The sequence below is a fragment of the Antennarius striatus genome, chromosome 13, assembly GCF_040054535.1.
Source record: "Antennarius striatus isolate MH-2024 chromosome 13, ASM4005453v1, whole genome shotgun sequence".
Lineage (NCBI taxonomy): Eukaryota > Metazoa > Chordata > Actinopteri > Lophiiformes > Antennariidae > Antennarius > Antennarius striatus.
Window position 1 is genome coordinate 3,944,790 of NC_090788.1, and position 24,281 is coordinate 3,969,070.

General features: G+C 41.7%; 4 protein-coding genes across 6 annotated transcripts; 2 read left to right on the forward strand and 2 right to left on the reverse strand.

Moving 5' to 3' along the window:
* The first annotated feature begins 631 nt into the window (after positions 1-631).
* im:7136398 (schwannomin-interacting protein 1) lies at positions 632-8,004 on the forward strand. The gene is made up of 7 exons (XM_068331999.1): positions 632-872; positions 1,615-1,805; positions 3,393-3,493; positions 3,965-4,046; positions 4,353-4,466; positions 4,594-4,711; positions 5,329-8,004. Exons 2-7 carry the CDS (start codon positions 1,623-1,625, stop codon positions 5,421-5,423), a joined length of 693 nt encoding a protein of 230 aa, XP_068188100.1. The 5' UTR covers positions 632-872; positions 1,615-1,622; the 3' UTR covers positions 5,424-8,004.
* A 3,150-nt stretch (positions 8,005-11,154) lies between these two features.
* Positions 11,155-13,365, forward strand: LOC137606602 (P2Y purinoceptor 3). The gene is made up of 2 exons (XM_068331928.1): positions 11,155-11,618; positions 12,407-13,365. Exons 1-2 carry the CDS (start codon positions 11,155-11,157, stop codon positions 13,320-13,322), a joined length of 1,380 nt encoding a protein of 459 aa, XP_068188029.1. The 3' UTR covers positions 13,323-13,365.
* Positions 13,366-14,181: 816 nt separating this feature from the next.
* Positions 14,182-20,119, reverse strand: LOC137606239 (uncharacterized). 2 transcript variants are annotated; one of them, XM_068331411.1, is made up of 9 exons: positions 20,057-20,119; positions 17,965-18,195; positions 17,741-17,879; positions 17,495-17,637; positions 17,181-17,233; positions 16,966-17,090; positions 16,533-16,640; positions 16,211-16,420; positions 14,182-16,012 (listed from the first exon to the last, which is right to left on the reverse strand). In XM_068331411.1, the coding sequence occupies exons 2-9, from the start codon at positions 18,168-18,170 to the stop codon at positions 15,698-15,700; spliced, it is 1,299 nt and encodes a 432-aa protein (XP_068187512.1). In that variant the 5' UTR covers positions 18,171-18,195; positions 20,057-20,119; the 3' UTR covers positions 14,182-15,697. The 2 variants fall into 2 exon arrangements, with proteins under 2 accessions (XP_068187512.1, XP_068187511.1); XM_068331410.1 differs by lacking the exon at positions 20,057-20,119 and adding an exon at positions 19,009-19,147.
* Positions 20,120-20,616: 497 nt separating this feature from the next.
* On the reverse strand, positions 20,617-24,011 carry med31 (mediator complex subunit 31). 2 transcript variants are annotated; one of them, XM_068331140.1, is made up of 4 exons: positions 23,872-24,011; positions 23,274-23,348; positions 22,314-22,410; positions 20,617-21,904 (listed from the first exon to the last, which is right to left on the reverse strand). In XM_068331140.1, exons 1-4 carry the CDS (start codon positions 23,879-23,881, stop codon positions 21,691-21,693), a joined length of 396 nt encoding a protein of 131 aa, XP_068187241.1. In that variant the 5' UTR covers positions 23,882-24,011; the 3' UTR covers positions 20,617-21,690. The 2 variants fall into 2 exon arrangements, with proteins under 2 accessions (XP_068187241.1, XP_068187242.1); XM_068331141.1 differs by having other exon boundaries at positions 23,274-23,345; positions 23,872-24,006.
* Positions 24,012-24,281: the final 270 nt, after the last annotated feature.

Consider the following 24,281-nt stretch of genomic DNA (forward strand, 5'->3'; position numbering starts at 1 on the left):
TATGCCAAAGCTGCTAAAGTTAAAAGTTGTGCACTGGACCTAGAGATAGCCCATCAAGATTTTTACATTATCTGATGATATATTTAAACAATTTCCTAATTCTAAAATAGCTAATGATTCGATTTTATCAAACTTTTGTGGAGCGATGGGGAGTTTGGGGAAAATGTTGAAGACTCCCTGCATGACCCTGAATTCTACAAAAGAGTGTAGGAACCAAAAACAGGGAAGAAAAGTTCCTACTGGCTCCTTTATAAATAGTTGCTCCAGATTTAAAGGGTTCTGTCCTAATCCATCCATCCATCCATCCATCCATCCATCCATCCATCCATCCATCCATCCATCCATCCATCCAATTGATAAGCCAACCAACCGAACCTTTATAAATTAACATGTACACTAATTAAGACATTTCATGTGTAATTATTAGTAATAAATATGATTCTTGTGTTGGTCTAACTTCTAAAATAATGAATAAACCTCTGAAAATACATTTAAGTCGGTTTTTATAAAAATATGAAAGGATATAAAGATGATTAATTGAGGACAGTCGGGCAGCATGGAGCTGATCCCTCTTTCCCGGGCGGTGGTGGCGGTGGAGCGGCTCCGGTTCCGACCGTCTCCCGGTGGCTCTACCTCCGTCCCCCCCGCCGCTCCACGGGGAAGAGCGGAAGGGGGGAGGAACGGAGAGGAAGGAGGAAGAGGGGGAGGCGCTGCCTTCCTTCAGACGGAGTCAAACTGCTTTAGAGGAACTTTTAGCAACTTTCCTTCATGTTGGAATAAAACGCGCGGAGCTTCACAGCGAGGCTGAAGCGAGCCGCCGGGTGACGGAGGGCGACATGCCGCAGGGACCCGCAGCCGCCCGGATGTGACTGGTAGGTGGGCGAACCCCTCCGAGGTGTCCCCGCTGCTGGTAAACAACCGCGGGGACATTTCTGCTCCACGGAGCGGTGACAGTTTCAAACACTTCTGAATTCATTCTGAAGAAGATTCAACTTTTAAAACTTAATTTCACAAATTTCCTGCATATGATAAGAACTGAACCATAAAGTAAAATATTTAATTTATTTCTTAAACCCAGATGTCATGTGTTATTAACGACGTTATAAATAATAATACATGTATTATTATACTGATTCATGCTTGTATAGCTTTGTGTCTGCAGTTTTAGTAAACTGTATTGATAACAAAATGTCTTTAGATTTTTTAATATGATACTTTAATGGATTATTTGTATTTTGTGATGTTGCTGTTTTCACTTTAAAAAGCACAACTTTAACAACCTAAACTCCAGGAAACGTATATATTATATTATAATGTACAATAAAGCTTATAGCGTGATCATGTAAACTTCATATACACCAGGGGTGATGCTAGAGATAAAGTGGCACCGGGGCAGGGTCCCCCTTTACTCACACTATTTATTACTCCACTACGGTATACAGTAGTAATTAATGGGGAAAAAAAAGATTGATTGATCTATTTCATTGATAGCATGAGTATGATTGAATATGCCACTTTCTGTCCTCTATCTTCAAAGAAGGGAAGTTTGAAAGTTCTTTAAGATGGTCTGGATGAAGATGTGAACTCACGTGTTTGTTTGGGTTTTTTTTTTAGAGAAGAGGATGGAGGAAGAGAAAGAGACGGCCGATGAGAAGGAGGAGGAAGAGGACAAAGAGCCTCATCACCTTGCGGTGGCAGCGACCTCAGTGGACTATCCACACCTTCCCATGATGCACTGGGAGGATTTAAGCCAATGGATAGCAGAATTGGAGAAACAGGAACAGGAGAGGAGGGAAAGGTCAAAGGTCAGCCATGAAGACAAGAGTTGTCATATTTGGTAGATTGTTAGTATGAGGGAATAATAGATCTCAAAAGACTGCATTTCCCATAATGCTCTGTGTGTTTTGCCTGCTGCTTATAATCTATATTCTGTTTATATTCTTAATTTCCCTTCAGGGATCAAACCAGTATATAAAATTAAAATTAAATTAAAATAAAAAAATTTGAGTTTTACAAAAAGTAAAATATTGTCTAGTTTTCTAACATTAACCAACAGCCACCATCTTTAAACAGCATCTATAGTGAACACAATTCCAGAAACAGTTGGAGATGTGGTGGTCGATTGAGGAAGTGCAGATATTCCTAACTTTGGTCGCGGGAGAGAGTATCATGGCTGTTTTATATGGTGTTGTTATGACAACAAGCCAAAATGAGGTGGCGCCATCCTCTCATGGAAGCTGAACAGAGTCGATTGGAGCCGGGACCACACAGTGGAAACGTCTAGCTGGTGGACGTAGCGGAGCAAGCAGCACCAAAACAACCAGAAGTTTCCCTGAAGGGAACAAAAACACTCGATGTGTTCACACGACGTACAAACAATGATCAATAAACCCAAAGCAGATTCAGACGTGTGCCGTCGTCGTTGCTTCACACAAAAGGAAACTTAAGATTCACATTTTCCACAAATGATCAACATCAGAATGTCACAGAGGATTTTAATAATGATCTATTTTTCTTCTATTTATTTTTGTTATTATTATTTGTCAGACGTGATTCAAACCTGCTGCCAGAGACTCTTTACTCGCTTCATTCTTTCCAATGTGAGTTATTCAGGTCATCGGGGGGAAATTCCTGCATTTTGTCACATTGCAATATATTTAGAAGCGGAGGAAAATACTGCAGTGTCTTTTTTAAATACTGTGCAGCCCCAGTCTAAAGAAAAAGTATTTTGATTAGGGAAACAGGGAAAACATGGATCAAACTGAGGAGTTTTTATATCAGTTGGATTATCAATTGTATTTTGAAATATGTGGGCTTCTGTGTTTTTGGATCTTTTACCAGACTTCTGCATAAATTTCTTTAAAAAGCAAGCCATTCCAGCTTTAATCTGATCACACAAAGGGCCGAGAACATATTTGTGGTGGTTTTAAAGCCAAACAGCTGATAAATCTCGCTGTGGACGGAGCTAAACTGAGAAGAGCGGTCCCTTCAACAAACCTCACATTACACAGATACTCTGTGGATTGTTGCTGCATTTTTGTGCGTTCTCTGGTGGCATAATGATGACTTGTGCTCAGAAAAGTTTGAAACACAAATTTCCTCTCTGCTTCGGTCCACGGCCTCAGATCTGACCTGTCTGGGCTTTCATTCAGGCTGTTTCTCCTCTGCCGCTCTGACTAGTAATGAATTTAACTGCTGCTAAAGTGAATTTCTTTCATGGCTGAAGTATTTTTAATATTGATTCAGATGACAATAATTTTAGTTCGGAGGTGGATCACAATTTTTTTACTTGGCAGAATCTCTTCTTGTCCTGCGAAAACCATCACAAGTCATAAAGGTTGTTGTCTCATGATGTGGCAGGGAGCTTCTCATGTCGTCTTGTTTTCTTTCAGAAGGCCACAGGGGTGAGGATGGAGGAGGGTGAGGGGGGAGTGTGGAGAGGCGTCTGGGAGGAAGAGGAGGAAGACTACAGGAAGTGTCGAATGACACAGAGGTAAAGCCGATTTATTCAAGTTCAGCCCCAAATATCTGTTTTTGAGGTAAAATTCTGGTGAGATGAGCTTCAGAGGGATGTTTCATTTCATCCTGACGTACGTAAACATGCATTTTTCATTTATGGATATTGAAGTGTCTCGGTGCTGCAGGCGTTTGATGGTTTTGTTTACTCAGATTAACTTGAAAAGCGCTCCTCCATGCCCCTCTGTGTTTGTAATATATGTTATAGGGTAACAATAACGGAGTTAAATCCCAATGCAAACCCATATCCTCTGGATTCCAGTGGGAAATCATTCCATTAAACGTCTTTATGAACTGGTGGTTTCTGTAAACCAGCAGCTTCCTCCCTGTGTCCAACAGCTGTGTGTCAAAGAAGGAATCCAAAAACACGACCTCAGAATAAACCCGAAACTCTAATAAAATCATTGAATCCACTGAACTCACAATCAGGATGTTTATCTGTTTGCAGATTTCACAACCACAGAAACCTGCAGTTGTGCTTCATCAACAACAGCGACAGTGAAGACGAAGATGAAGGGAGCAACAAGAAGGTTACTCTCAGTCTTTAGTGAAAAACACTAATAATAATCGAGTCCAAATTAAAATCCTGGGCATTGAGAGCTCACTATGTTCCACCGTTACCTGTGACTGGATCTGGATCAGAATCCAGATCTTGCAGATTAGGTTTCAGAGCTGTTCCAACAGTATAAACAGTAAGAAGTTACAGATAAAACAGATCTGGTTTTCCGGGATCAGTGCAATAAGTGACATTATTCTGTTTTGCATGAGGCAAATCCAATTGAAGTGACTGGTGGCATCACATTGTAATAATCTGACCACTGACCCGACATCACCAGGTTACCATGGGAATGGGCAGAAACGGTTGCCATGCTGCTGGGCTGAAACAGGAAGTGGCCACGGCTCTGAGGACGCTGAGAGACAAACTGCTGGCTGAACAGAAGGAGAAGGAGGTGAAGGGAATGAAGGAGGGATGAGGAAGAGTCACTGTTAGAGGTGGAGAAGCAGTGTTTAAAAAGGAAGAACAAAACGTTATCAACAAAAAGCGTGTGTGTGTGTGTGTGTGTGTGTGTGTTGTAGCAACTGGCCGGCAGCAGTGGTGTTGCCAAGCGGAAACATCTGGAGCGGTGGGAACTGCAGGAGCTTTCAGTGCAGCAGCTCAGCAGCTTGAGAGCATCACTTCAACAGGACGTACATGGTAAACACACACACACACACACACACACACACACACACACACACACACACACACACACACACACACACACACACACACACACACACACACACACACACACACACACACACACACACACACAGCCACTAAGGTCACCTCTTGGAAAATTTCACAGACGTACAAGGAATTAATTTTCCTGCAGGGCAACTTGAACCACTGTGAAGATATTAAAGAAACAAACCAACATGAAGACGTTTACATCCTTGTCGGTCAAATTTAAGAGCACAGTCTCCTCTAATATTCATCCAAACTTACTTTCAAAGTAAATCATGTCTTGCTAAGCTAAACTCTTGTGCAACTTGGGTTCTGATCTAATCACATACGGACATGTTACTGCTTTGATTGTTTTTTTATTGTTAGGATTCGGGTCTTTTCTGGTCCGAGATCCATCCCTACCGAGACTTTAGAGACAAAATCCGTTTTTTCTTAAACAACACATGAGGATTAGGGAATGAATCGGACCCTGGTTCTTTATGGGCACTATAACAGTGTTAAATATATCATTTCATTTTGGACCAAAGTAGTTTGTTAGCGACTAGCATTGTCTATTATCTCAATCTGCCTTACTTCTGTTCCAGCTCTGAGCTCGGAGCTGGTTGCCCACCTGTTGGTACGAGACCAGCTGAGGACGAGGCAGGACGCCATGCTGCTGGACGTCCAGGACCTGACCTAAAACCAGGTCCGGAGGCTAGAGGTCCAGGCCCACTCAGGGACCAGGATGGGCTGCTCAAGGAGCCGTTCACTTAGAGGAAACATCTGTTCTGTTCATTTACGGACTGTAACAAATCCCCAGCATTCGTGACAACAAAGCAGGAGGTTTGACAGGACAGTCGGTTTGAGCGGAAAAGGAATCACCTGAAAACCCAAAAAGTTCTACGGCATTGCTCTGACTTTGAGAAACTTGCTTCCGAGGGACAGTTCACGGAGGGGTTGGTGTACGACATCATGATTTTAGGAAATGAGAAGAGCTAACCTGTAAAATGCAGATCAACCAAGGAACAAAAACGTCAGAAGGGGTTTCTGGAAACGAAACCGATGAGTGTGTCGAACCAGCTGGAGGACGGATCCTGTGAAACATCAGAAGGACAAACAACTACACAACCCTTGGATGTTTTTTACTCAACCATTCAGCTCACATAGTGTAACCGCTTTGGTTGAACGGGTCTGGTTTCGGTTGTGCTGCATCTGGAAATTACGGAATAGGTCCAGTAGTGAAGATGAATTGGGTCGGGATTGGACAGGGCACAGGAACCAAACAAAGGATTAGTTTTAGCTGTTAGCTTAGCTATCGATCATTGGTCCAGTTTGCCCAAGATGCACAAAGTCGATGAGTGTTAATGGGATATTTGAGATCTAGCATGAACCTTGAGTCCAACGCTTCCGATTGGATCATTGCCTCAGAGTTGGGATGGAATTGATGTTATAAGTGAAGGAGCTCAAGTTTGACCGGAGGGGCCTCAGCTGTGATTCAGCTGTTGAACTGTCTCGGTTCAGAGGAAGTGGAATGAGAATACTTTTGATTCACTAGTCAATATTACTGTCGTGCTCTCACCTGTAGTAAATTTAATTTACTCTCATAATTGCAAAGTAAAGGAGCAAATCCTGACGCTTAAAGGCAGAGACATGTTGAAGCTACAACAACAGTGAAAGGGCCAAAAAGTTGCTCTTGATCTCTCAGCGGTTCAGCAATAGAGTGGAAAGTATTCACGTGGTGTTGCGACACAGAAGGACACTGGAAATACTTCATCCTGGATAAGGAAAGGAAAAGGGATGATTAGTAAGATGGTTCCAAAATGCAAACTTGACTAAATTGAATAATGATTAGCTTTGAGACATGTAATAAACAACAACAACACGGCCAAATTGATCAGGTAGTTTTGTGTTTGAAGGCCGTTTCCATGACTCAGTGGATTAAACCCTATGAGCCTCCTCTTCTATAACCCTATTAAATAATAACAGAATGTTTTTGTCTCAACCTTAAAGCTTTAATTTTCTTAAAATGCCATAGAAGATAAATTAGGGTTTTTAAAACATTGCAGCACGTTGATTCAGCACTTTTACCACCACATACTCTCAGATTTGGGGGAAACCTAAACTGATGTAAAACTTTGTGGAATCCAGTTTTATACAAAGCACTTATTTAGAGATCATTAGGATTTTTCTTTTGGACTCACAGCAGAGGGTTTGGGTTAATTCTTACATATATATATAACACGAGCGGTTTTAACTTATTAAAGTGTGTTTACTTATACATTTGCCACTCAAAAAAGGGAACATTACACTATAATACAGCATGTGTAGCAAAACGAGGTGAGCGAAAGCTTAAATAATAATTTCACCAAACCTTAAGGCATAAGATGAACTTTTAATTTTACCAGCCAACAAGCTGGATTAAATCCTCTTGGTGGAGTTATAAAGTTAATTATTGATGTTTGGTACAGAAACACAGCAGTTCATTTTCAGTTATGAAAATAGTTATGTCTATAGTTCTTTGCAACTTTACCTAAATGCATAAATACAACAAAATAATTTTATTGTTTAATTTGCTGGCATACCTCATAAACGTCAGTGATAACTTTACTGTTTTGTCATAACAATACAATAATATGAAAATTCCTTTAATGTAGGGACATACAGTATGTGATGATGCGCAGGAAATACTGCAGATATTTTTCTCTGATATTTTACATCTAGAGCTTATTCTGTTGTATAACCTTCCAACTTCTGTTTTTTTAAGATGTGATGTTTTACTGTATTTTAGCTTTGGTTTCCACACTAACCAAAGATAATAAAATATTTAAAATGTGTTTTTATAATAATAATAAATATATTTATATAGAACCCACAGCAATATCCTCCAGTGCCTTACAAAGATAGGTTATAATACTTTTTTTTTTCCAATAATGCTTCACATTGATTTGTGATAAGGAGCCAAATGTTGCTGACAGAAGGTAATGTACTGTAATGGAAATAAAGTATGTCTTTCTTACTTTGTGATTCACACACATTATATATTTTTAAAGTCACACTGAAATGGCATTTGCATTTGTCAAAGTAATGAAATATTATACTGTTAACCCATGAGGGATAATTCAAAAGTACAGAATGCCAATAAAGTATGAAGAGTAATACACTATTTTGTGCTTTCTGCAGTCCTGAAGGCGAGCTAACGAATTAAACAAATAGATTTTTATTTGTGTGATGCAGTATCAGAGACGTATTTTAAAATGTAAATAAAATGATTTACAAATGTATTTGTAAATGTAAACATTAATTCTTACTTATATGTCTTGTCTGAAACAGATACCAAGTTTAATATAGAATTGTATAATATCCAAGTTCTGCTAAAAATTTTTTTTTAAAGTTTAGCCAGTAAGATAAAAGATTTTACATTTAACAAGGATACAAGTAGGTTTAGCTTGAATCCACTAGCATGGTAGCTAACATAACTTCGAACATGGAACTCTGATTTGGATTACAAGCCTTGGATGACTGATTAAAATGCATCAAATTTACAGTCAGAGTCACACAAAGAGAAAGTTTGGTTTATTTTTTAGCAGATATTTCATTTCTAATAAAGGTCACGGTGATTTGATGTCGTAACTTTGACTGTATTTATTCATTCCTCTGCTACCTGCCTCATGCTGTTTGGCCTCTGATTGTGTTGCCATGTTTGATCACATTCACACACCATCACATGATTAAACACACTCTCCGGCTGTGTGTTCACAGTCAAGAGGACAAACTCAGTATTTACCCAGTGAATCAGAGTTGAGGATGATGATGATGTTGATGATGACGATGGTGATGGAGGGAATCGAGCAGAGGTGGAGGAGGAGCTGGAGCATACTCTCTCTCTGTCTCTCCTCTAATTAAAGCCTCAGAAATACGGTAGCCAAGCAAGGACAAGACAATTAAAGCTTCAGCGGCTTCTCCAGAGGAAAAGGTGAGTGATTGATTACCTTCAAAATGCAGCTTTAATTATAGATTGTAACATTAATAACACAACATAATAATTGATTAAAGGTCTGTAAATCTAAGAATATTGCTGATTCCAAAAAGTCAGAGATGAAGTTTTGGTGAATCTAACCTTAAGGGGCCACATGACAATTTTATTAGATAATTTTTTTATACTGATATTTTGTGATGTTCAAGAACAAAAACATTTCTGGTCTGCCGTTGGAAATTCTTTGAAAGTGATGCTATTGTTAGAGTTTTACACCATTATAGCAGAAATCATTTGTGCTGTTGAAGACCTACATGCAAAACTTTAATCTCTCAAAACATGAATCTCTCCATGTACTTTTTTAAATTTTTCATTTGCGGTTGCTAAAAAGAGCCGATGTGTCCTATAAAAACAGCTCGGAGCTGTCCTGTGAGCGCCTCCTCCTCCTCTGCAGTACCTGTATTGGGTTTCATTCCTGCAGTTCTGACTGAATGAATGCTGATCAATTATTTACAGGGAAGCTGAAGGTCAGTGGAGGAACCCCGAGAGACACACTTCAGCCCCGAAACGGATCTGTTTGAGCTACGACTCCGCTGTCAAGTCCCCAACTGGACAGACCGAGAGGATGATTAGGATGGAGGGAAGGTAGGACCAAACTCCTCTGATCCAGACCACGCTGAGTGTCTAATGGGAAAGACTGGCCTCTGATTGGCTGAAGGCATCAATTACAATTAACTACAAACAGGTTTTATTCAGATTCAGTTTAAGATTTACCAATGAATTTTCCAGTTGGTCAAACTGGACTGATGTCCAAAGTTTCATGTAACTGAGACCAAACTAGCAGTAGCTGTCACGTATTCTCTGATCAAAGGCAACAGAAGCACTGAAATTACTGAGAGATCAGTTATGCTATTGGTCATTAATGAAGAATTTTAACAACCTATTAGTCATTTGAGTCATTTTTTGTTTCCAGCTTCTCCTGATCAGGATTTGCCTCTTTTATTTTCTTGCCATCATAACAGAATCTGTGAGTGAACAACCAGAGATCATATTCACGTCCTCTGAAGCGATTCTCAGGGTGGGAAGCTCAGATGTCAGGATGATCCGTACCGCTGTGTTCCAGGTGTCAAGTCCAAAAACAATCTCTTCAAATTTCAAACGATCATTACTTTTCAGCCTAATCAATCCGGGATGAGGTGACTGTCCTCAACTGACCAGTCACATTACTGAAATAAGGGAGCAAACTTTTAGCTAATGGGATATCAAATATATGCTTTTTAAAGGTTTTAACCCTTATATCTATTCATACATACATGCATCTGCCATAGTGGACTACCCCAGTGGACTTCAGGCGTGAGGCAGGGTGCATTCCGGACGCGACACCAGTGTCCCTTCAGTTGGGAAATAAGATGTAGAAAGGATTGTCAGATTCCCTACATGCAGGATTTTCTCTGAGAGCAAAAGCAGAACGGGGTCTTTACTATTTAGGGGGAATTTCTCTTCATTTGTAGAGCAATCTCCTGGTTGCACTAAGATGTTTGAGAATGAGCAACGTCACAGAAGCTTGGAGGATGTGATTCATCACCTCGGTCTGACATCAGGTCGCTCTGCTCCTTGATGAACATGAATGATTTCACTGCAAAACTTGAGTTGATTTTGTAGGGTTTGCAGCGAAAGGTTATAATTAGCATGCGAACATTCTTCTCCTCTACAACTATTGGTCTTTCTCCTGATTGACTCTTCATGTCTAGGAGTGTCTGTACTTTCCTTCATTGTTCAGAAGTTCTTTATAATGCAATATGAGTCTGCATGGGTTCTCCTCTGGAGAGGAGGTGGCGTGACGCCATTGTTGTGTTGAAGCCTTGAATGCGCAGTCGCCAACAGTCATTGCGACATTGTTTAACACCTTTGTTCCAAAACATGAGCCTGAATTTAAACCCTGACCCCAAACGCCTCAACAACTAGAACAGACCCACCTACCCATCGTACGGAGAAGCTACATGAATGGAGAGAGGTTTCCGGAAAGTTTAGTTAATAATTGAGGGGCTAATTGAGCGAAACACGGTCTTCATCAGCAAAACACCGGCGGCACATTCTGAACAAGCTATTCCAAAGTAATGATTGCGTGTTTTCTTCCTCTTTTGTCACAGAAACTCCGTCCACATGCCCGAGACAAGGATCAGTCAACGGTTGTTTAGAAAGAGATAGATAGATAGATAGATAGATAGATAGATAGATAGATAGATAGATAGATAGATAGATAGATAGATAGATAGATAGATAGATAGATAGATAGATAGATAGATAGATAGATAGATAGATAGATAGATAGATAGATAGATAGATAGATAGATAGATAGATAGATACAGATAGGTAGATGGAAAGACAGACAGATGGATTGAAGATGACTCTAGAGGAACCTGAACCAACCCAGCTCTGCCTGACATAGACTCCATCATGGGATTGGGTCGAGCCTCCAACATCAGTCCAAATATCGTTTTGGTGGCTGCTCTGGTGACACCCAACCAACAGAACACGTCTGGCACCTCACCAACGTCGTACCTCCCGCAATCATCCTGCAGCATTGATGAATCCTACAAGTACGTCTTCCTGCCGGTCTGCTACTCCCTGACCTTCCTCTTCAGTCTCACCCTCAACTCGGTGGTGTTGCTACGCTCCTGCCGTCACCAAGGTGGTTGCTGTGGTGGTGGCAGCCGACGCTGGAACACTTCGCTGATATACATGGTGAACCTAGCCACAACTGACCTGATGTACGGTCTGTCGCTGCCCTTCCTGGTGGCGAGCTATGTGCTGAGGGACAGCTGGGTTTTCGGGGACTTCATGTGCCGCCTTGTCCGGTTCCTGTTCTACTTCAACCTTTACTGCTCCATCTTCTTCCTCACCTGCATCTCTGTGCACAGGTAAGGTGCTCCAAAAAACACTGCCCCAATAAATAAAGCTACCAAGTATGCTTTTTGCTGACTTGTATGTAGTTTAAAAGAGTCGGGTTTCCACCTAAAGGTCAGAAACACCTCTCTGAATGTACCAAACAATGAAAATGCATTAATTTATTTATCACTGAATACAGGGAACAGCTCCATTAAAAGCACTGAAGAAGAAGATGCTTTAAAAATACTCCAGTCAACAACCACACACAGATTAATGGACTTCATGAGGCTGTTGTCATTGCAAATTTGTTATGATCTATTAACTTTTACCTGAGCCTATGTGTTTGGTCTTTGTTAGGAGGGATTTGACACTGCTGCCATCTACTGTTTGATATTAATGCTATGTTTCCAAGGAAATAATTTTATGATCAATACAAAGAGGTATTTATGGAAGGTACCGTGTGGACTTGGATCTTTGTTTAGCTGCTGTAAGAATTCGATTTATCTTGGTGTAAGTACGTGCTCAGAAAAAAACATATTTTTACCTGATTCTGTTTGTTTCTCCGTTAGCAGGATTGTACAACTATTTTATTTTATTAAAATTCAATAGTGGGCATTGAAAACCAAAAAAACAACAACATTCAATTGTGAATTGGATCCAAATTAAGTTTACTTTATTCACCATTAACTTGCTGACGGTTTTTCATTAACCTTGTTACTTCATTTATGACCACGCTATCATTCCTGTGTTTTTTAGAAATTAAAAACAAGAACAAGGTAAAGGTATAGGATTCAAACTCACCCCTAGTTGTCCCCTACAGGTACCTGGGGATCTGCCATCCAATGAGAACCATCACTCTGGAGAGCAAACGGGTGGTGAAGGGGACCTGTGCTTTGGTGTGGGTGGTAGTCTTTGTTCTCACCTGCCCCATCTTCAGGTTTGCACAGACGGGATATGTCAGACGAGGAGGTGGCGGGGTTGTTGACCCTGATGGGGGAACGGAAGGCGTGAACAGTACTGGATCTCAGGTGGAGGACCACCAGGGGTACATGAATTGTTGGGATGATGCCATTGATAAGGAATTTGCAGACTATGTCCCATATGGGATAATCTTGCACCTGTTGGGCTTCTTTGTACCCTTTGTCATCATCGCCTGGTGCTACTCTCAGGTGGTCAGGACAATATTTCAGACCCTGCGTTCTCCTCCCAGTTCCATAGAAGGTGGGGAGGATGGTTCAGTGGTGGATGGGCCAACAGAAGGAATCAGAGATAGAGAGAGAACCTCGGTCTCTATCTCCGGATCACAGTACTCGCACTACATCCGGAGGAGAAGAAAGTCAATCAAAACCATCTTAACCATTACACTGTTGTTTGCACTATGTTTCCTGCCTTTCCACGTGACTCGGACGCTGTTTCTGCTCCTGAGGCGGGGGCAGCTCGGTGGCTGCAACGTCATGAAGACTGTCTCCATCTGCTACAAGGTCACCCGGCCTCTAGCATCCTGCAACGCCTGGCTCAACGCTCTCCTCTACTTCCTGACGGGGGATAAGGGCGCCCCCTGCTGCTGGCCAGCAGAACACACTGTTCGAAGAGATCGCGGGAACGGCTCCCTCTGGTGGCCGCTGAAAATGCTGAAAAAAGACGGACAAGGCGAGGACGACCAAGAGGTGGCCGAGAAGGTCGAAAGGATTGTACATGTGGAAAATGAGTCCAAGTCTTCACGGGTCATCTTCTAGGTTTCTTCCCTCTTCACCCAAGCATAACACCTTTTTAGGGATATTTATTGTTATTGACATTTCGCTTTTTAGTAAAATTATTTTAAATTTGAAGATTTCTATTTAGATCAATGCCAATACCTATTTGATTGGGCAACACCAGAATTATGGGTGGATTACAGTCACAGATTACTGAACTACATTTAGTTGGTATCTGATAAATACTTAATATCCAGCGTGATTGTTGACTTTCTATTATGAACTATACTGAGTCTAGGTATAGAACAACTATGGATATTCTTTGTCCTCACATCTTCAGAAAAACTTACAAAGAAAGTGAAGCAAAACCGTATTGATCGCTCCCTGTAGGTGGGCTCCAGTGTAGATAATAAACCGCTCACCCTCCAGAGAGCGATTGCTACAGGGGCCAATCTAAAAATACAACGTGACCAATATGATTTCTGCCATTTATTAATGATTTATTGTATTTAAGTGTTTAATTTTTGGTTATGTGATGTTATAAAAATAAAAGCAAGACAAGTCCTGACTTTTAGCTTCACGAAAAGAACAAAGCTGTGTCCTCAAATTTACATGTATTAAATTTCATTTTTGTTCTTTTCGAAATTAATTTTGTCACCAGGAAAATAAATTGTGCCTTTGAATTTAAAGAATTTTCATTTCTCTCTGACAACTCTGTAACTTCCTGCTTTAATTTAACATCCATGTATCTAGATGCTGGTTATAGATAAACATTTCTGTTGAATGAAGTATACATACAGTAAATATTTTAAAGCATATTGTGACGACTGTCCTCCCACAGAGGAGATACTGAAAATTGTAGGTGCTGAAACAACTCAAGGTTAATTTACAAATGAATTTATTACATTTATTTAAAGATCAGTGGTATTACAGATTGTGTACAATGAGTGTGTAGTCTTGTTTTGGGACATGATACACATTGGATATGTAACAATTTAGGGCACATAATCTCATAACTATCAACTTTCTTTATATCATCCTTAAATTCATTAAAAAAATCATAGTACAATAAACATTTCTCTAGTAAATCACAAATTTTTCTATACCATTAATTTATCCATCAGCTGACTAATATCTACAAATCACATTACGTTCTGAGAAGTTTTAAATTTCCACATCAAAAGATGGAATGAAGATTAATTTCTGCCAACAGGAACTTGTTCGAGAGGATTAAAGGCAAACAGAACACATTTTATAAAATCAGTCAAAAAGGAACAACATTGCTCCATTGCTCACTGCTATTCTAGTATTCTAGTATTCTATTCTAGTAGGTGCTTGTAGAAATAAACCTTCACTGCTATTAAAATACTTTCTAAAAGTAAGAGGATTTGTGCAAATGTTGGTCACAGAGCAGCGGTCTGCATGTTGCTGCTTCATTTTACCAGTTTCTGAGCTCAGGGCAGTCTGTCTGTCAGACATCATGTTTTTGACCCATCTATTTTGACATTTTGTGTCGTAATATGTGGATTAAAGTCTGTTGACATCAGCCCTCTGTGTCCTCGGCTTCGTTCATGGTTAACTTGTGAATCCGGTCGGTACCAGAAATGATTAATCAGCTGAAGGATCACAGTTGGGCCTCTGACACCGCTGATCAGAGGACAGACACTTCGAAAGAGACAACTCTTTAAATCATCATATGAAATACCATCAATATATGTAATGTGTTCAGCGGGGGATTTTTCTGTGGTTCTGCAAGTTCAAATTTATATTTCATGTTAGGTAATAATAAACTCTAAATTTCTTTTTATGCCCTAAAACTGATGAGATGTTAACTCTAAGTTAACACCAGCGCTTGCAGCTATGAGTCTTCACTGACGCACGCTCGTGCTAAATGTTAACAATGGTGTTAACATGCTGATGTTTAGCAGGCAGGTTTTTAACCTGCTGGGTATCTGGGTTTAGCATTACGCTGAGTCACAGTCACAATTTAATACATTAGCATTATAATTAGCACGCAAGGCTCATCTGTATAATACTAGTCTCGGAGGTATCTGAACATTTACTTGAGTAAATGTTGACTTGCTGCTCACTGAGGAGCAGGAGGATCACAGGGTTCATCATGAAGGGAAAGTGAATGCTTCAATCACACGTTGTCACAGTTGGCGCTGAAGTTTTAGAGGTAGAGACATTTGAAGTTGAAAACAAATGATTATTAAATAATAATATATACACCTCAGAGCGAGGCAAGAATGAATTGTCACCAGCGGAGTCAGCAAGGTTCATCCTCTGGGGACTGGGATACATAGATTCACTCGGAGTGCTGCTGGACGACGTGTGTAGCGTCACAGACGACAGGAAACGCCTATGAAACGAGCAGAGAGGTTCACCGACACCTTTCACAGACGTGTTTTCAGCGTCTATACGTTGACGACCTCCCACTGCGTGTCGCTGGTCAGCTTGTAGTTGGTCATTCGGTATCGCTGGGGGTGGACGCTCCGCTGTCGCCATACCTCCACGTACAGACTCTGGATGACGGGCGGCAGCGGCGGGAAGCCTGCAGTGCGAGCCAGCATCTGGCAGTAGTCCCACTGATCCTGTTGGATGTTCAGCAGGTGGCGCTGTTTCACTCCCGATTCCAGCTTCTCCTGCTGCTCCTGTCGCACTTCATCCTCCATCTGGGCCGCCGACGGCAGAACGATCTTCCCGTCCAACACAGCCAATGCAAACTGGACCTGCAGAGAGGAAGGACGGCATCATTGATTACTGATCAGTGTTAGCAGATATATCATTAACTGAAATAACTTCCTGGTTGCTCTTATTTGAACATCTCCACCCTTGTTTGGGTGCAGCTTTTGACCCACTGTGGTTGTCAGTCAGAATGAGGAAACAAACTGAATGCTTGTGCCATAAAAGCACTTATTTTATCTGACCTGACAATGGAAGTGGGGGAAAGGGCAGATGAGTTTGGCGACCCCGATGAAGAAGAGCGAGGGGAAGGCTGGAGGGAACATGTAACGGTACAGCGGGGACATCACATGACTCTGAATGTCCAGACCCAACTGAGCCTCGTCCAGGAATGGAAACTTGAAGTTGTACCCGGTACAAAACAACAGGACGTCAGCTGTGGACAAGGACCCGTCCTGAAACAGGAAGTTGTCGTTTTAACACAGTAATCAATTTCATTTGGATGTACAGGAAGTAGCAGAGGCCTATTGGAGCTAGTAGCATGTTGGAGGAGGGGTGAGAGGTCACCTCAAAGCGAAGGCTGCCGTCCTCCTCGACTGCCACCACCGAGGTGGACTGTGTGATCCCCGCAGGGAGAGGGAAGGTGAAACGAGGCTGCCGGTGACCCAGAGTCACCTGGATAGGAGGAAAGGGAAAGAAATGCGAACTCATTGTTTTCAGAAGGGGCTGTTTGATATAGAGTCCGGTTTTAATTGCTGCTGTTGTTGCTTTAAATTAAACTCGACTGAATATGGCAAACCATCCAGATGTTTTATCTGAAAGCCAATTATTTTCACCTTTTTCCTCACATGAATTCTCATTTCGACCAATAACATTTTTCGACACATAACAACCATCTGTGTGCAGGAAGCAAACGGGTAAAAAGAACCACAAAAACTCGTAATTTTACTTTGGACATGCAAAACTTGCTGAATGTCAGGCAGAGTGACTGTTTGGTCACCTGAGCTCCAACTTTGGCCAGTTCGATGGAAATGTCCAGACCTGAGGCTTTGGCTCCCAGAACCACCACCGACAGACCCGAGAACGGTTCTGCATACTTATACGAGTGACTGTGGAGCACCTTTCCTGCAGGCAGATAGACAATAGTTTAGTTTTCCTACTTTATAGTTCATGTTTGGGTAACATATGAAATTAATAAAAACCTGTGGACTGTACCTTTAAAGTTCTCTATCCCAGGTATGTTGGGGATATAAGGGTCTGAGTAGTGCCTTGAAAACACAAACAAATCAGAGCATTCCATATATAAATTAAGGTGAAAACAGGATGTAATAAATAAAAAACATTCATCCCAAAGTTGACTGAAAGCAACTTTGACAGGAAGTGTGACCAGACAGGACAAATCGTGAACCTCAGGGAGGTTAACCGAACGGCGCCCTCTGTCTGTGGAGGAAGGCATTATCTGAAAGAGAGTCGATCCTCAACTTTATAATCAATCACATGACAGGAAGAACCAATCAATCAGTTCTTACCCCGAGCAGACAAACACGGCATCGAAAGTCTCGGTTTTCTGACAACCTGACAAATCAGATGAAGTCACTTCCCACGTTGTCCTCGCCTTATCCCCCGTTGTTGTCTTGACAACGGGCATCACCCTTTCCACCACTGTGTTGAACTGAGACATGGAAAGAAACGACAAAGGGTGACTCCATCGTTCTCCTCCACTGATGGGATGGGAGTCACACCATCAGGAGGGGGTGAGGACCAGGAGGACTCACCCTGATGTGAGGCCAGATGTTGTGCCTGTGGCAGTACTTCTCCAGGTACCTCTGGACCTCCTGATGGGGCAGGAAGCTGTTCAGCTTAGGGTCAAAGGGGAAATCGGGGAACATCATCACCTCTTTGGGCAAATTGGTCCTGTTAGGAAATCAAAAACCATTCAGACCGTCTGCAGCTTTTCCAACATTCATTTTCAAAGATAGACACAGTTGTTGCTCCGTACTTGAGGTCTCTGTACATGCTGCTGTGGATCGGTTGTCCGTTGTCGTACGTCCCAACGCGTTCATCGTAGCACCAGGTGCCGCCGATGTTGTCAGTGAGCTCGAACACAACTGGCGGGGCGAAACTATTCAGGTGGGACAGGATGTGTCTGGCAGCACAGAGTCCCGCCGCCCCAGCGCCGATCACCACGACACGCTGCAACATCATCAAAGTCCTGACAGGAAGACAAACCCTGTAAACAAGCAGAGCAACAAGAAGCGTGTTTATCGGTCAACAGAAAAGGATCTCGGTGCCCAACCATAAGTCGAACAGCCGCCTGCTGGCAACAGGAAGTAGCCGCGCAACAGATTCACTAGATTAACACGGGGCGGCAGTACCTCAGTCCACTGAGTCTAGGACTGGGGACCGGAAGTCGACGGTTTGAGACCCGAGTCGGACAAAAATTTCCATGTGTGAGTGGCAGTGGGAGGTGTCAGTTCACTCCCCAACCACTGCCGAGGTGCCCCTGAGCAAGGCATCGTCCCCTTGAAATCGCTTCCTGCCGCTCTACCTCCCCATCACCTGCATGTGTATAACCCCCTTTGTTCCACGCCGCCCCCCCCCCAGCATGAGAGAATAACTGAGTGAGTCGCAGGAACAATGGGTCCCTGCCAGAATGTTTGGAGGGGGAACACAGCCGGCGGTGGTGTTCACCATCAGGCTGTCATTCCAGGAGTCCATGTGGGTGAGGTCAGCAAACACATGACAGGTCCTACGGTCAAGAGATGGAACTCTACTTCATCTACCTCTGTTCACTCTTTTCCAGTCCAGATTAGTTTCTCACGGGGCACTTCATCCATCTTGTGTTCGACAGGTAAAGTAAAATAAATTCAAAATGTGTGTAATAGTTCAGTTTGTTAAAATAGTGGGGGAGAGCAGGTTAAAATGAAATACCTCCATTGTTTTAATTTCACTGGCAAAGAGACAGAAAAACAAGCAGGAGGAGACAAAGAAGAAGAAAACACTGAAAACATCGTCCTCTGCTTTGGGACAGAACGACACCAACCTGATGGAGAACTCGTCAACTTTAAAGGAAACAGAAGATGTTTGTTTTTTTGTTTTTTTAACAGCAGCTATGAATGTTAGAACCCAAAAAACATTTTAACTCGCTGTGAAATCCGTTCTTCCTTATACAAAGAGGCAATAGCGGCGTACACCGGAAGAGGAGGGGCTTAAGTTAAGTATCGCGCCAATGAAGATGCGAGTCAAGAAAGTGACGTAATGGCGGAGCAACAGCGACGAGAAAATAAAAGTACAGTATGCAGAAGAGCCAGTTCGTTTGAAACAAAAATATAAATTAAAAAATAGAATATGCATAAAAATATGATATCATTACTTATAAATTATAGTATTAAAATATTGTATTTCATTCACCCGTGAACCGTAAGGCAGACATGCAGCTGCAGATAAATGAATGGATGGACGCTCATCCGCACCAGAAGTAATTGAAATGATTTAAAAAAAAAATATACTTAGCTATAGTTCAAGTGTGTTTTCTGTTTATGTTTATTATTCTATTTAAATTTCCCCGCAATAACACCATACTTAAAAGTCTACTATTTTAACAGTTCTTGGGACTCGATAACTTTTTACCTTATTTGGGGTGACAAAAAAAGGAATTTTTGAGTACACAATCTGGTACCTCGGCCCCAAACAGTTGTTGTCTATATAAATCAAGTCATTTTCTTTATAAATAACTTTTTTCAGATATTTTATTACTGTCTTCTCATGTTTATTTTTTTTTTTTAATTTTTATCTCCGACAGTTGTTTTAGATATTGAAGCCCTAGAAGTGGGCCTGAGGTTCCTGACAGACAGTCTTAAGCGTCGGTCAGTATTTGTCAAGATTTCTACTGAAGTCAAGAACAGGTCAATCAATGGTTGAGTTAATTATTATTTTTATTTATTCATTTAGATATTAATTTAGTTGAACTAATCAAGGACAAAAAGTTTCTGACCCATCCTGAGTTAGTTAATAACACTGTTTTAATCGAAACCCAGATGGACGTGATGTTCACATCCGTTCAACGACACCCATTCAGCATCAGGCGTTACCGTATCGATCCGTCGGTCCTCGTCTTCGGATTTCTGCAGGTGTCAGGCTGGCGTCCCGTTCTCGTCCCGTTTATAACAGAACCGGTGTAGTAAAGAGAGAACAGACACAAGTAACTTCCGCTTAATATCCTTCAGAATAAGAGCCTGAAGAGTCCTGTAATTAAAATTATCATGTAAAAAGTCTGTATTCAAATTAATACAAATTAGAAAAAATAAACAGAATTCAAGAAGTTGAATATCAATTCATTTTTCAAAAATTGTTAAAATTGGCCTAGACTTAGTCAGGTTTGTGTCTTTCTCAAGTTTGTGTATGATCAATTTAAAATGAGTGCATGAAATGACATTTTTTTGGGACGCTTCTCCTTATAGACTTCAAAACGTTTTTCTGCACCAAGTTCTCTCCAGGTTTTTAAAAAACCCAGTTCAGTTTTTCTATGTCCTGCTAACACTGGTAAAAGCCATCATGGAATTCCATCATGAAACCTCTCGACAGCAGTTTCTGTTCATGTAAATTAAACATGTCATCACATAACTGAAAGAAAATGACATAAAAGCTTAAATTATCAGAAATATCAGACATTTATTAAAAGTGAACGTAGATTCAGGCAAAATACAGAAATGCAAGCTCAATATTACCTCAACAATAACATGATATTCTGTTGTTCGAGAGGAAAAACACCCTCAATAAACATTTTAAGATGTTAACTAATGTGGTCAATGATTCCTACGTGATAAAAAACAAAAAATGAAAGCAGGAAAGACCTCACTGGGTGGAAAGAGATCCTGTTTGTGACCTAAAAGCTGGGAAACCGTGTCACAGCAGGAAAGCTGTGGGTTTGAATCCCGACCTGGGGTCTTTATGTGTGGAGGTTGTGTGACCTGTGCCATTGGTGTTCCCTCCCGGCCTATAGTCCCAAAACATGTGCAGTGCAGGTGAAACATATTCCAAATATCCCAGCAGGTGTGAATGTAAGTGCAACTTATTGTTTCTGCACTGATCTGGTGATCAGTCCAGGGTGGGTCCAGCCTCTCGGTACAGCAGCCCTGCAGAGGATCAGCGCTAAGAAAAGGGTGATTTCCAAACTTCTAGATCAATAATAAGATTTCCGAACATCCGACCAAGTTTGTAATTTCAACTTTCGTCTGGGATCAAACTCTATGAGCAGTGTAATATTTCAGTTTCAGCAGGAAGTCATGTGTTGCACCCTCATGATGTCACTGCTTCAGGAAAAAGCAGTTCTGCCTGACAACCGAAAAATTTCCACAGCTAATCGGAGCTGCTGCTTGTTACTGATTAACTCTGTTATGTAAGGGTCCCGACTGATAAACCAGTGGGTGTCTGATTCACTGATTAGCACGTTTCTGCTGATCTGTGAATCTTTAATACAAACACTGACAGCACTGCAAAGTTCCCCAGTCGACACGTTCCTGGTCGCAATCTGTCAATCGCAGCACATCATCAAAAATGTGTCTGTAGGTAAAATGAAGTAAGCAGAGACTGGGACACCATTGTGAAGCGTTCTGAGCTCTCCAACAGTGTTACTGCCTTCAAAAATCCAATTGAGTCCTAATCCAAGCAGTCTGCCCCCCCTATTCCTCTGCAAGCAGTCCTCATCCACCCTCCGGTGACCTTCTCACTTGGCGGCGGCGTTGCCGTGTGGCGGTGGCTGCTGCTGAGGCTGCTGCTGCTCGGCCAGCGCCTGCTGCAGACGGGTGCGCTTCCTGGAGTAGTGCTGCCAGTGCAGGAGCTGCTGCTCGTCGATGAACTTGGCGCACTGAGCGTTGACCAGCTCCTTCCTGAAGTGTTCGTACTGCAGCAGCTCCAGCATGTGCAGACAGTGAGGATACCTGGAGGGGGGGAGGTGAGGGGAGACAATGCACTACTCGTCTGCTCAGGTTTTTAGCAGAGGAATGTGACTCATGCTGATGGCAGTACTGTCTTATGGTGCATTCATGTAGCATCTCAGTAATTTGAAAGGTAAAACATCTGTGTGGGGAAAATTCACGTTCATGTTAGTGGTTCTGTGATGTCAGGTCGCGAGTGCACTCGTGAGAAAGCTACTCATTAGCATTGATTCTGATTATAATTCAGGTGAAACATTATTGTGGTGCTTACAGGGAATGTAAGGTGGTACAAACACACATCAAACATTCATCTACTCCTCTTCAGTTTCCTGTGAAGCGGTCGTTGTGTGGAGTTGGAACAAAAACAGAAACAGTGTGTTTACAATAGTGAAAGAGACTCTAAGTGTCCTACTTGAGGAACTTGGCGTATTCGGGCTCCTTCCAGTACAGCAGGTACTTCAGGTAGTTAATGAAGGGTCTCTCCTTCAGGACACCCCTCTGAGCCAAAACTAGAGACACAAACATACAAGAGACCGAACATTTAAGTAATGGGATGTTTCCACGCAATGCTGCATGGTGGCGGAGTGGGTAGTGCTGTCGCCGCACAGCAAGGCGGTTCCCAATTCAAGTCTCGCTCTGTACATAGTTTGTACGTTTTCTCTCCGGGTTCTCCGGCTTCCTCCCAACTCCAAAAACATGCACTTCAGGTGAATTGGCCAGTCCCAAATTGCCTGAAGGTTTGAATGTGTGTGTTTAGTCTGTCTATATGTGCCCCCACGGTGCACTGGCATTGCGCCCAGAGTGTACCCTGCCTTGCACACCCCTGTCTGCTGGGATAGACTGCAGCGACTCGCGATGGCAGAAGCAGCGGGTCCTGACGATGAATGAATGAAAGCACTTACAAGTGTAAATAATGGTGCTTTAGATCAGGGGCGTCATATTTATCCTCACCAAGGGCCACATCAGCATAATGGCTGTCTATTATGGGCCGGATGTAACTTATAAATGTAACTCAGTGTGATGTAAAATAAATGTAACTACTCCTTAATGTTGAATAACTCTGAATTTATTACAAATATTGCAGATGCACAGAAAAAATATGATTGTTGCTCTGTTATAACATAACAGAGGGCTTAATTACTACATTGTGGGAAATGTAGTTTTTGGTCAGCACTTTCTGACCTACTGTATTTATTTTTGGACACTCTGTCCTTCTGTGCTCTCGTGGGCCACACAAAATGATGTGGCAAGTGACATTTGGCACGCGGGCCTTGAGTGTGACACATGTGCTTCAGGTGCTTCTGATGTGGCTTTTCCACAATTAGAATTTTTAAACGACATCCAGTCCTGCCTGGTTTAAAAACTGACTCACAGTTCAGGTAGTTCGGGTTGGCCAGGCACTGAACGAACTCCAGCTCCGACTGGAAACGGTTCCTGGCCTGCTCTTCTGCACAGAAACACACATACGGTGCAACAACATTACAGACAACGGGATCCTGCATTTGGAGAGGAGAAATATCAACCAAATGACGATTTACAGTTGCAATCATTGTTTTCAGTGGAAAATCCACTAAATTACCAAAGTGGATTTTAAATAAAATTCTATATTTTTTTATTAGCCTTATTCTTAAGGTAGCTAAACGCTTACAAGGGAACATAAAATGTTTTAATTCCACACGACAAAAAAAACAACAACAGTAGAATACTTGCGTAGAAATGTAGGAGCCGTTTTAAATAACTCTAATCTCAAAAATGAGGGATTATTTATTTTATTTGTTGACTCTCTATCCTATTATTCCATTTCTCTGTGATTAACGCTGATTCTGCGGCGGTAATAGTGGAAACTTTCCCCACTGTGGGACGAATAAACGTTTATCTTCTTATCTTATCCATTAAAATGACGCTAGCAGGTATGCTAGCATGCTAATAATGGGGAAATCACGTCGTTTGCCATCAAATACATCTCAAACCTGTTTCCATGATGCGGTTTAAAGCTCCTGGAACAACAGATACCCTTTATGTAGATGAAAACACTAGCTTTACAACTATAAAACCAACAAAGAAACTGCTGCTCTGTTGTTCGTTGATCATCCCCGACCCGTGTTTGCCGGAAGTGGTTCCTGCATTTCCGACATTTACCACCCTTTACGGCAGTCGCTATTCAGATTATGGCCACGAGGGGGAGACATCCAACAACAAAACCAGAACTGAACATTTATTTTCTCTAAGTGTTCAAAAAAGATGAAAAAACATCCTTACTAACTTTCATAGAGATATTTCACTAAATATATATATGTAATTATTTAGGGCTAATAATTTATAATATGCATTCAATGATTTTCATTTTTTTGTTAAATAATGTAAAGAACCTTGAAATGAT

Bases quoted from the DNA above. Each gene is read 5' to 3' on its own strand.
- LOC137606239 (XM_068331411.1), bottom strand. From the start codon at position 18,170: ATGATGTTGCAGCGTGTCGTGGTGATCGGCGCTGGGGCGGCGGGACTC. The intron at 17,234-17,494 runs GTAAGAACTGAT...TGTGTTTTCAAG, and splicing joins GCCGTGTTTGTCTGCTCGGG to GCACTACTCAGACCCTTATA. The intron at 16,421-16,532 runs GTGACCTCTCAC...TTCCTGTTTCAG, and splicing joins ACGGCAGCCTTCGCTTTGAG to GACGGGTCCTTGTCCACAGC.
- med31 (XM_068331140.1), bottom strand. The intron at 22,411-23,273 runs GTGAGTCAGTTT...TTGTGTCTCTAG, and splicing joins CAACCCGAACTACCTGAACT to TTTTGGCTCAGAGGGGTGTC. The intron at 21,905-22,313 runs GTAGGACACTTA...CCCCCCCTCCAG, and splicing joins GAATACGCCAAGTTCCTCAA to GTATCCTCACTGTCTGCACA.
- LOC137606602 (XM_068331928.1), top strand. From the start codon at position 11,155: ATGGGATTGGGTCGAGCCTCCAACATCAGTCCAAATATCGTTTTGGTG. The intron at 11,619-12,406 runs GTAAGGTGCTCC...TGTCCCCTACAG, and splicing joins ACCTGCATCTCTGTGCACAG to GTACCTGGGGATCTGCCATC.
- im:7136398 (XM_068331999.1), top strand. From the start codon at position 1,623: ATGGAGGAAGAGAAAGAGACGGCCGATGAGAAGGAGGAGGAAGAGGAC. The intron at 4,047-4,352 runs GTTACTCTCAGT...CGACATCACCAG, and splicing joins ATGAAGGGAGCAACAAGAAG to GTTACCATGGGAATGGGCAG. The intron at 4,712-5,328 runs GTAAACACACAC...CTTCTGTTCCAG, and splicing joins ACTTCAACAGGACGTACATG to CTCTGAGCTCGGAGCTGGTT.